This window comes from Oncorhynchus tshawytscha, linkage group LG26 (assembly GCF_018296145.1).
Source record: "Oncorhynchus tshawytscha isolate Ot180627B linkage group LG26, Otsh_v2.0, whole genome shotgun sequence".
Lineage (NCBI taxonomy): Eukaryota > Metazoa > Chordata > Actinopteri > Salmoniformes > Salmonidae > Oncorhynchus > Oncorhynchus tshawytscha.
In genome coordinates, this window is record NC_056454.1 from 7465151 (window position 1) to 7477615 (window position 12465).

The following is a 12465-nucleotide window of genomic DNA, read 5'->3' on the forward strand; positions in this document are numbered from 1 at the left end:
CACGTTGGTAGATGTCATTAGGAGTTCATTTTGTCCTTGCTCCTCGAACATTTATTCAAAACAGAGGCCCATAATTAAAACAGAAACATAATGTATCAAAAAGGTTATAAAAGTATATGGTCATGACAGGATCCGTTTGACAGTCATAGTTGGGGCCAGGGCTCTAGAAAACTGAGAAACTAAAGAACAATTTAGATGTTTAATGTAGTGTGAAATTCAATGTCACAAAAACGTGTGCCGCATTCGCTAGACTGATACTAGCTTCTGCCACCAGCATTCAGATCTGGCAGGTGTCGAAGACTGAAAATGCAGGCTCATCATCCAGACAATTGATGTCAAGGGTGGACTGCGACAGTCCTTTCTTGCCAAGTCAAAATGAATTGGTGTTTGATGAATATGTTGTGAAGATTGCGTAGCCTGTTTTGGAGGTGGCCTGACTAATAACGGTGCCTTAGTTGGTTTGTTCAGGTTATTATACATGTAACCCTACATAACCACAAAATTCTGTGGGAGAAACCCTTTCCTTGAAGCCCCAAAAGCATACCGTTGTTTTCTAGTTATTGTTATAGGGCAGGGTAATCAAGTTACTTTTAGTGGGCCTGCATGCGACGTGACTCCTTACACTTCACAGGGATCACAAACGCTCACGGGATCAAATAAGTGCAGCCTTTGGAAAGGTTTGAATACTGAATACTTCTTTCCTTCTCTCGGGGTGGTCACTGGTCTCTCGACTGGATAGGTTAAACCAAGTGTTGTTCATGGACTGCCTGTTCAGGGGCGGCAGGGTAGCCTAGTGGTTAGAGCGTTGGACTAGTAATCGGAAGGTTGCAAGTTCAAATCCCCGTTCAAATCCCTGAGCTGACAAGGTACAAATCTGTCGTTCTGCCCCTGAACAGGCAGTTAACCCACTGTTCCTAGGCCGTCATTGAAAATAAGAATTTGTTCTTAACTGACTTGCCTGGTTAAATAAAGGTTAAAAAAAAAATTAAAAAACACGTTCATCCCTAGTCGTTTCAGAGGTGTATTCCAAAGTAGCGGCAACAAATATTATACATTAACAACAAAAAAAACCTAGGAAGGAGGAATGGGCGGTCTTAACGCTAAGATCAAATAGATCAAACAACGATAGTCCAAATTTATACAAAAAAAAACCGAATGAATAAAACACCTGGTCATGCATCTTTTCATCTGCCTAGTCTCAAATGGTTACTGAAAAAAAGTGATCCCTGAATAGCTGTAGAGGGAGTGAATTAAGCGGTTGCTTTGCCCAAATGGAGGATTAAAAATCATTACAAATCTCCAAATGCTGCAAGTCCTTTTGGAAACAGGAGGCAGGCATTTCCTCAAGGGGGGTGCTAATGACAGAGACATGGCACAACAAAAGTTCTAATTGCACAGCTATTAGATGTTAGTTTGGGGAGCATGCCTGTTAAGCTCAGCTTTAGGATAACAAAAACAAAAAAGCATTTGAAGACCGCAACAGGGACTGAGTCATAAAATTGTATTAGGTGTCAACTCCTCCTCCAACGAGCTTTGAGAGTGGGGTGAGGTATTGAGGAATCAAGGCTATTAGTTTTTAGACAGATATTATCATGTTCATGATCTAACAGGGAGAAGATTTTTGATTGCCAAAAAAATTACATGAGCCTTCCTATTGGGGAAATTCAACTTAACGGCCCAGTGCAGTCAAAATTAAGCTTTAAAACTGTTTTAAAATCATATTGTACAGCTGACGAAAACGAACACCATAAAAGTCTTATTTCCTCATAGTTGCTGGTTGAAAATACAATCTACACATGACCTAATCAGCAGGTTTGAATGGTGAGAATTTCAGCTTTCCAAGGTGAAATCACCATGTGGTAAGTTGGTTGATAGACCAATAACAAGAGGGATCCAAACCTCTGCTAATAACACATGAGCGCTCTGGATCAGGAGCTCTCTGAACTTTGCTCTGTTCATCTTTGCCTCGATCCTGACTAGTCTCCCGGTCACTGCCGCTGAAAAAACATCCCTACAGCATGATGCTGCAACCACCATGCGTCACCATAGGGATGGTGCCAGGTTACCTCCAGACGTGATTGCCTGGCATTCTGGCCAAAGACTTCAAACTTGGTTTCATCAGACCAGAGAATCTTGTTTCTGTTTCCTTTAGGTGCCTTTTGGTAAACTAAGCGGGCTGTCATGTGCCTTTTACTGAAGAGTGGCTTCGGTCTGGCCACCACCATAAAAAGGCCTGATTGGTGTCGTGGTTGTCCTTCTGCAAGGTTCTTCAATTGCCACAGAGAAACTCTGGAGCTCTGTCAGAGTGACCATCGGGTTCTTGGTCACATCCCTGATCAAGGTCCTTCTCCCCCAATTGCTCAGTTTGGCAGGGCGGCCAGCTCTAGGAAGATTCTTGGTGGTTCCAAACTTCCACCATTTAAGAATGATGGAGGCCACTGTTCTTGGGGACCATCAATGCTGAATAAATGTTTTGGTACCCTTCCCCATATCGACACAATCCTGTCTGAGCTCAACGGACAATTCCTTCGACCATGGCTTGGTTTTTGCTTTGACATGCACTGTCAACTGTGGGACCTTATATAGGAAAGGTGTGCACCTTTCCAAATCATGTCCAACCAATCATTGAATTTACCACGTGGACTCCAATCAAGTTGTAGAAACATCAAGGATGATCACTGGAAACAGGATGCACCTGAGCTCAATTTTGAGTATTCACTTATGTAAATACAGTATTTCTATTTTTTAAATGTGCGAAAGTATATAAAAACCTGTTTTTGCTTCGTCATTACAATCAGTATTTTGCTTCGTCAATACAATCAATATTGTGTGTAGATTGATGAGGAACATTTAAATAAATGCAGTGCAATTGTTGCCAATAAATTACTTGATATAGATAAATACAGTTGCATTTGGGCCCTTAAAACTGTCAAAGAGTTAAATGTTATGTCTACTGAATAAACTCCAGAAGTAGGGAAACCGGTAAATAGTGTGGATTCATAGGGGACCAAATTAATGATTACATGGCTCTGTTTAACCTGTAGTGACACCCCATCCCGTGAACGGGACCGTTGTCATCATCTGACACTAATTAGCATAATGCAACGGACATAAATCTTCCTAGAAAATCTTCCTATTCATGAAAAATCACAAGTGAACTATATTGGAACACCCGGTCATCTCAGATTTTCAAAATATGCTTTACAACCAACGCTAGACAAGCATTTGTGTAAGTTTATCATAGCCTAGCATTATGCCTTGCTAGCAGCAGGCAACCTTGTCACGGAAATCAGAAAAGCAATCAAATTAAATCGTTTACCTTTGATGAACTTCGGATGTTTTCACTCACGAGACTCCCAGGTAGACAGCCAAAGTTCATTTTTCCCAAAATATTATTTTTGAAGGCGAAATAGCTCCGTTTGTTCTTCACGTTTGGCTGAGAAATCGCCCGGAAAATGCAGTCACCACAACGCCGAAAAATATTCCAAATTAGCTCCATAATAGCGACAGAAACATGGCAAACGTTGTTTAGAATCCATCCTCAAGGTGTTTTTCTAATATCTATTCGATAATATATCTGTCGGGACAATTCGTTTTTCACTAGGACCGATTGGAATAATGGCTACCTCTGTATTTTACGCGAGAATCTCCCCCGGAGCCACCATGTGACCACTTACGCAATGTGGCCGCCTATGGCTATTCTTCAACAGAAATGCGTAAAACTACGTCACAATGTTGTAGACACCTTGGGGAATAGTAGAAAGCGTAAGCTCGTTGATGGTACATTCACAGCTGAATAGGGACTCTTTGGAACGCAGCGCTTTCAAAACCTGGGGCACTTCCGGATTGGATTTCTCAGGCTTTCGCCTGCACCATCAGTTCTGTTATACTCAAACAATATCTTTACAGTTTTGGAAACGTTAGTGTTTTCTATCCAAAGCTATTGCCCCCTAACACAAAGAGGTTAAGTGGCTAGGGATGTTACATTGGGATTTGTGTGAAAACATCTTGTTTATGAGAGTCAAGGTTATAGTGTCCTCTCTCTGGCTTAATCCCTTTTAACCAAATTACTGCAGCATTGAAGGTCCCCTAGAACACAGTGGTCTCCATCATTCTTAAATGGAAAACTTTTGGAACCACACTCTTCCTAGAGTTGGCTGCCCAGCAAAACTGAGCAACCAGGGGAGAAGGACCTTGGTCAGGGAGGTGACCAAGAACCCGATGGTCACCTTGACAGAGCTCTAGAGTTCCTCTGCAGATATGTGAGAATCTTCCAGAAGGACAACCATCTCTGCAGCACTCCACCAATCAGGCCTTTATGGTAGAGTGGCTGGAAGCCACATGACAGCCCACTTGTAGGTGCCTTTTTGGCAAACTGAATCTCAGAAAGTAAAAAAATAAAATAAAGTCAATAGTAGTAAGACAGGGTTTTCCACTATGGGCAAATCTATTTATTATTGCCATCAAAATGTTAGTTGTTAAAAACAGATGCAACAATATTAAGGGATTAGAAATCCAGGGCTTAAAAACAAAAGTATCATTGTACGCTGATTCATGTTCTCTTTTAAATCTACACTTAGTATCCCTCCTACCTTTTCTAACCTCTCTGGATTAAAAGGAAATGACGACGTGTACTATATTACGTATTGGACCACATATTTTTTATATATATTTTTTTTATCAAACTTTTACATTACTGTGTAGTTTACCAATAAAATAGTCTGATGGGGATGTGGACATATTCGGTATATAGTCGTGGCCAAAAGTTTGAGAATGACACATTAATTTCCACAAAGTTTGCCGCTTCAGTGTCTTTAGATATTTTTGATGTTACTATGGAATACTGAAGTATAATTACAAGCATTTCATAAGTGTCAAAGGCTTTTTTTGACAATTACATGAAGTTGATGCAAAAAGTCAATATTTCCAGTGTTGACCCTTCTTTTTCAAGACCTCTGCAATCCGCCCTGGCATGCTGTCAATTCACTTCTGGGCCACATCCTGACTGATGGCAGCCCATTCTTGCATAATCAATGCTTAGAGGTTGTCAGAATTTGTGGGTTTTTGTTTGTCTACCCACCTCTTGAGGATTGACCACAAGTTCTCAATGGGATTAAGGTCTGAGGAGTTTCCTGGCCAAGGACCCAAAATACCGATGTTCTGTTCCCCGAGCCACTTAGTTATGAACTTTTGCCTTATGGCAAGGTGCTCCATCGTGCTGGAAAAGGTATTGTTGGTCACCAAACTGTTCCTAGATGGTTGGGAGAAGTTGCTCTCTGAGGATGTGTTGGTACCATTCTTTATTCATGGCTGTGTTCTTAGGCAAAATTGTGAGTGAGCCCACTCCCTTGGCCGAGAAGCAACCCCACACATGAATGGTCTCAGGATGCTTTACTGTTGGCATGACACAGGACTGATGGTAGCGCTCACCTTGTCTTCTCCGGACAAGATTTTTTCCGGATGCCCCAAACAATCGGAAAGGGGATTCAGAGAAAATTACTTTACCCCAGTCCTCAGCAGTCCAATCCCTGTACCTTTTGCAGAAGATCAGTCTGTCCCTGATGTTTCCTGGAGAAGGTGTTTTTTTCTTCATACTTCATACTCTTGCAACATGTCTATTGTTTTGAAATGTATCCTCTTGCCACAGAGGCAGTTGGTACTGTTGAGTAATATCTTATTTGTCACATCAGGCAAAACCCCCTATAATCCAGATATTTCACCGGATGTATAAACGTGAAGCATCCGGTTGGCGTTTCCACTCACTCCCAAATATGGTGATGAGGAAGCCCAGCGGCCGGCAGTGGGAGAGGATGGAATGAGATGGAGTTTGACCAACATTCTGCTAACTTTGTCATCGAGGAAAGATTTGATCTTTACAAAATACAAAACATGCATCCTGTTCGCAACAAGACACTAAAAGTAAAACTGGGAAAAAAAAGTTTCAGGATAAAATAAATCTAAGGACAGGCAAAAATCCTAGAGGAAAACCTGGTTCAGTATGCTTGGGGGGTGAATTCACCTTTCAGAAGGACAATAACCTAAAGCAAGGCCAAATCTACACTGGAGTTGCTTACCAAAAAGACAGTGAATGTTCCTGAGTGGCATAGTTAGTTTTGACTTAAATCTACTTGATAATCTATGGCAAGACCTGAAAATGGTTGTCTAGCAATGATCAATTTGACAGAGCTTTATAATAAAAATGGGCAAATGTTGCACAATCCAGGTGTGGAAAGTTCTTAAAGAACTACCATGAAAGATTCAAAGCTCTATTCGCTGCCAAAGGTGCTTCTACAAAGTATTGACTCAGGAGTGTGAACACTTATGCAATGATATACACTACTCAAAAAAATAAAGGAAACACTTAAACACCACAATGTAACTCCAAGTCAATCACACTTCTGTGAAATCAAACTGTCCACTTAGGAAGCAACACTGATTGATAATACATTTCACATGCTGTTGTGCAAATGGAATAGACAACAGGTGGAAATGATAGGCAATTAGCAAGACACCCCCAATAAAGGAGCAGTTCTGCAGGTGATAACCACAGACCACTTCTCAGTTCCTATGCTTCCTGGCTGACATTTTGGTCACTTAAATGCTGGCGGTGCTTTCACTCTAGTGGTAGCATGAGACGGAGTCTACAATCCACACAAGTGGCTCAGGTAGTGCAGCTCATCCAGGATGGCACATCAATGAGAGCTGTGGCAAGAGGGTTTGCTGTGTCTGTCAGCGTAGTGTCCAGAGCATGGAGGTGCTACCAGGAGACAGGCCAGTACATCAGGAGACGTGGAGGAGGCCGTAGGAGGGCAACAACCCAGCAGCAAGACCGCTACCTCCGACCTTTGTGCAAGGAGAAGCACTACCAGAGACCTGTAAAATGACCTCCAGCAGGCCACAAATGTGCATGTGTCTGCTCAAACGGTCAGAAACAGACTCCATGAGGGTGGTATGAGGGCCCGACGTCCACAGGTGGGGGTTGTGCTTACAGCACAACACCGTGCAGGACGTTTGGCATTTGCCAGAGAACACCAAGATTGGCAAATTCACCACTGGCACCCTGTGCTCTTCACAGATGAAAGCAGGTTCACACTGAGCACGTGACAGTCTGGAGACGCCGTGGAGAACGTTCTGCTGCCTGCAACATCCTCCAGCATGACCGGTTTGGCAGTGGGTCAGTCATGTGTGGGGTGGCCGCACAGCCCTCCACGTGCTCGCCAGAGGTATCCTGACTGCCATTAGGTACCGAGATGAGATCCTCAGACCCCTTGTGAGACGATATGCTGCTGCGGTTGGCCCTGGGTTCCTCCTAATGAAAGACAATGCTAGACCTCATGTGGCTGGAATGTGTCAGCAGTTCCTGCAAGAGGAAGGCATTGGTGCTATGGACTGGCCCGCCCGTTCCCCAGACCTGAATCCAATTGAGCACATCTGGGACATCATGTCTCGCTCCATCCACCAACGCCACGTTGCACCACAGACTACCCAGGAGTTGGTGGATGCTTTAGTCCAGGTCTGGGAGGAGATCCCTCAGGAGACCATCCGCCACCTCATCAGGAGCATGCCCAGGCGTTGTAGGGAGGTCATATAGGCACGTAGAGGTCACACACAATAGTGAGCCTTATTTTGACTTGTTTTAAAGGACATTACATCAGCCTGTAGTGTGGTTTTCCACTTTAATTTTGAGTGTGACTCCAAATCCAGACCTCCATGGGTTGATAAATTTGATTTCCATTGATAATGTGTGATTTTGTTGTCAGCACATTCAACTATGTAAAGAAAAAAGTATTTAATAAGAATATTTCATTCATTCAGATATAGGATGTGTTATTTTAGTGGTCCTTTATTTTTTTGAGCAGTATATTTCTGTATTACATTTTCAGTAAACGTACTAAAAATGTGTCATGATCATTTTTGTCATTATTGGGTTTGTGTGTAGATGGCTGATGGGTAATTCAGGCTGTGGAATAAGTCAAGGGTATGAATACTTTGAAGGCACTGTGTAGCCAGATGAGAGCGTACTTTCATTCCAGTAAAACACACATTTTCAACCGTGCATAGACAATAACCTAGCAAATTACATACTGTAGGTTGTCACTCAACTAATAAAGCCTAATATCACAAACCATTTTTGCATTTGAATGATGAAGGTGCCTCGCAGATGTGCAAGAACAGGCCATCTACCGCTCGCTGGTCATCGCTCAAAAGCTGGGCACAGTGTGCAGTTTGATTACAGTATGCTACTGATATTGCCTGGAGTTTTTCAGCATGCAAAATTACTTTTAGAACAATGACTGTCAACACAGTTACATGCTTAGGTTGTGACATGCTAAGTTGTCACAAAAGATGAAGTATTTTCGGAATGTATAAACCATGTAATATGAGCAACAACAAAAATGTGACACCCTTTGCACTTCAGTGTGGTGGTTTGACAGCCTTTTCCAATCCCTCATGAAACAGTTTGGAACCCTGCCGTTTAAAGAGCATTGAGACATACAACTGAATTGGCCTTGCTGATTTTAATAATATTTTGGCTATGCTTACTCTTCAAAATGTTTTTCTTTTAATATTCAAACATATCAAATGATGGAGCTACTGTGAAATGACCAATGGAGACCATGTGATATGATTAAGCCAGTTGGAAGATAATTCTTCACAGTTTCAAATGAGGTTCGACAGGAAGTATTCCCTGATTGGCAGTTTTGCTAAATGTTGTTGTCCAAGGCCTTTTCCATTTAGATGTATTGTCATGGGTAAGAACACTTTAGTAGTAGTACTTGGCAGCTAAAAGCTAAATTGCAGTACTGAGAGTGCCATTGCATCATACGCATGTCAAAACAGAAAAACACTTAGGCCTATCCAGCCCCACGTAGTATCAATTCACCACACCAATAAAAGGACAAAAACATAAGTAATCAACCTTTGTGCAGCCCTTATGTTTTGGCAAAGTTCTGCAGAGCCTTCGGAAATGCTGATGGCAAATAACTTTTATGCCAAAGTTTAAGGCACACGTCAAATCATGAGACTGTCACAAAGCTATTGACATGTTTCTGCGTACGTGTTCTCACTCGACACAGAAGAGCCTTCAAGCTCACTATGTGCTACCTAAAGCAGGGTTGTATTTGCTGAAAAAAATACTGTAGTTTGTTTGCAGTGCTCATTTTGCGTGCAACAGAAGCTAAGTGTGTACAGAAGGGTGTGACTGTAAATAGGCCCTAATACTGCCACCCATGTGTGAGTTGCATCATTCAAAACAGATTCAAAGCCTTACATCCATAGAACAATCCAATAATATTATCTAGGCTTTTGGACATGAGTACCGCAATTGTCACATTATTGACACAAGTCACAATGGGCACCTTGTTAGTGGATGAGGTAAGATACATAAATGCATTACTGTCACCGAGTGAAATCACAGAGTCTTACCGGAGTTGGCTGGCTCCAGGGCGGTCTGCCCCAAGTCCACCTGGTGATAGTGGCGGATGCAGACGCGGCTGTCAATCTGGTAGAGCAGGGCCGGGCACAGGTAGGTGAACTGGCTGGGCGAGATGCGGGAGTCTGGACTCAGGCCATAGTAGTTGAGGAGCTGGGTCAGATTCAGACACTGGCGATTGAGGAAGGAAGAGATGGTGGACATGGTACTGTTTGAACCTTTTCACCCATGTCATTACACATCCTTTACTACTCAGTTTATGCAAATCCATTTCATATATAAAACATTGTGTATTCATCATACATAACATAAATAACCCCCACCTCCTCATGCTGATGAACCACGTCCTCTTGATGCCTGGGCAGGGCTGGCACCGGTAACATGGGGCTCAAGTGGGGCTCACCTGCCGCCCTCTTCCCCCTAGGCGCAGAACTAAGACTGTGACCATGCACGTGGTCATGTTCCTGACTGTGGTTATGGTGGTCTTGGTTTTGTGCCCACTGGCCTTTGGGTTTCCTTGGCCTCTTGGGCTTGGATTCTGGAGGTAGGGTAAGTGGGGCAGAGGGCTTGGCAATGGGGACCTCTGAAGCCTCGGCCCCTGGTTGCTGCTCCTGGCGGGCCTGTGCCGGGGCTGTGGATGGCTGCTCTTGATGTGCTTGAGGACTGTCTGTGTTGTTTTGTGAGTGATGGGGGTTTGTGTGGGATTTGAGGTCATGATCATGATAGTGTTCATGATCATGATGAGGCGGAGTCTTGTTGCTGTGGTCTTCATGGTTGAGCTGTTGGCTCTCTTTGCGTTTGTGCTCTTTGTCTTGTTCGTGGTCATGATTTGGTTTATGATCATGAGTGTGGTCACTGTCTTTTACTGGGCCGTGGTCATGTTTGTGGTCGTGATCCTCCAATGGACCATCATCTACAGTTGGACTGGCACCGGTCGCCAGTTGGTTGCAGGGGGAGTGAGTTGGCCCTGGATCTGTGTGTGGGTGGTAGTGTGCGTGGGGCCTCCCCCGTGTATGCTGGTGTCTATGCCCATGGCCATGCCCTGGCTCTTCGTGGGTGGGCGAGTGTGAGTGGAGCCCCTCCTGGACCTCCAGCAGGTCCAGGTGGGCAACGTGATCGTGGCCCAGCTCCTCATGCTCCAAGCCCACCACCTTCACCTCCCCCAGACCCAGGCTGAGCAGCAGGCTCTGGAAGCCACGGAAGTCCAGCTGGCCGCGCTGGCCGTAACGCCGGAACAGTTGGTGGATGTAGAAGCGCTGCTCCAGCTCTAGCACCCCGCCAGGACCCTTGTTCTGCGCATCCATTTCCCCACCAGACCCTCCTCCGCCCACGTAAGGAGCCTGGGAGATCTGCAGGTCGCTGTGGGCGTGTTCATGACCATCATGGTCACCAGCGCCGCTATGGTCACCTTGGTGATGGCCGTGGTGATGGTGCTGGCTGTCGCCGTGGCAGTGGCTGCACTGGTGGAACAGGAAGGTGAGCACACATAGGAAGCAGAACTTGGTGTGAGTGTGGACCCGCATCGTCTCCCCGCTATGACACCCCTAAAATGGGTAAAGAGAACACACACACACACACACACACACCTGTAAGAAACTTTGTTATAAGCCTAGAAATTGATGAAGTAGCTACCCAACTGATCTAATAATAACCAATCTGATTTTTTTTTAAAGACTGGACAAATGGGCTTTCATCTAATTGCAGCCTGAGCACAATAAGCTCCCCAAAGAGCTAGCCGGAGAAAGTGTGAGAAATTAAAAAATGTTCCCCCTCATGTTTTTCCGCCAGAGGCAGACATAGCATTCCAGTCAAATGATCTTCATAAGATCTCCAGAGAGGCCTGGGGGTAAGGGGGATGCTAGGGAGTTGAATGGGAATAACTAACTGCAAAGACCAGAGTTAGAAAGAGGGTAAGGCAATGGGGATTGTTAGCAAGGGTACCCTTGCTTTGATGCTAGACACACAGGCAGTGCTTGGGACAGACCCCAGACAAACTGAAGAAGCCAAACTACAGAGAGCATTGAAACCCGTAGACCAGCAACCGTATTGAAGACACAGATTGAAAGTACACAACACTACCAAATCACTTATTTTTTCTTTTTTACAGAATTCATATATTTATACTTTTTACCAGTCAAAAGTTTGGACCTACCCATTCAAGGGGTTCTTTATTTTTACTATTTTCTACACTGTAGAAAAAGTGAACAAACTATGAAATCATGCAGAACAAAAAAAAAGAAACATTTTAGATTCTTCAAAGTGGCCACCCTTTGCCTTGACGGCTTTACACACTCTTGGGATTTTCTCATCCAGCTTCACCTTGAATGCTTTTCCAACAGTCTTGAAGGAGTTCCCACGTTCATTAGAACGTGCGTTGAAGATGTCGTTCCCATAGCAACGATTAAAACATTCCCAAACCAGAAACCGTGGATTGATGGCAGCATTCGCGTGAAACTGAAAGCGCGAACCATTGCTTTTAATCAGGGCAAGGTGACTGGAAACATGACCGAATACAAACAGTAACTATTCCCTCCGCAAGGCAATCAAACAAAATAAGCGTCAGTATAGAGACAAAGTAGAATCTCAATTCAACAGCTCAGACACAAGAGGTATGTGGAAGGGTCTACAGTCAATCACGGATTACAAAAAGAGAACCAGCACTGTCACGGACCAGGATGTCTTGCTCCCAGGCAGACTAAATAACTTTTTTGCCCGCTTTGAGGACAATACAGTGCCACAGACACTGCCCGCAACTAAAACATGCGGACTCTCCTTCACTGCAGCCGACGTGAGGAAAACATTTAAACGTGTCAACCCTCGCAAGGCTGCAGGCCCAGACGGCATCCCCAGCCACGCCCTCAGAGCATGCGCAGACCAGATGGCTGGTGTGTTTACAGACATATTCAATCAATCCCTATCCCAGTCTGTTCCCACATGCTTCAAGAGGGCCACCATTGTTCCTGTTCCCAAGAAAGCTAAGGTAACTGAGCTAAACGACTACCGCCCCGTAGCACTCACTTCCGTCATCATGA

General features: G+C 44.2%; 1 protein-coding gene across 4 annotated transcripts in view; it reads right to left on the bottom strand.

The window, feature by feature from the left end:
- Window positions 1–12465, bottom strand: part of slc39a10 (solute carrier family 39 member 10) — a 62061-nt gene that overhangs the window by 25623 nt on the left and 23973 nt on the right. For all 4 annotated transcript variants that reach the window (XM_024388725.2, XM_024388726.2, XM_024388727.2 and 1 more), the window contains 2 exons: window positions 9757–10977; window positions 9427–9604 (listed from right to left, as the gene is read on the bottom strand). In XM_024388725.2, the coding sequence (XP_024244493.1) occupies window positions 9427–9604; window positions 9757–10977 (1399 nt within the window). The remainder of the gene's footprint in view (window positions 1–9426; window positions 9605–9756; window positions 10978–12465) is intronic.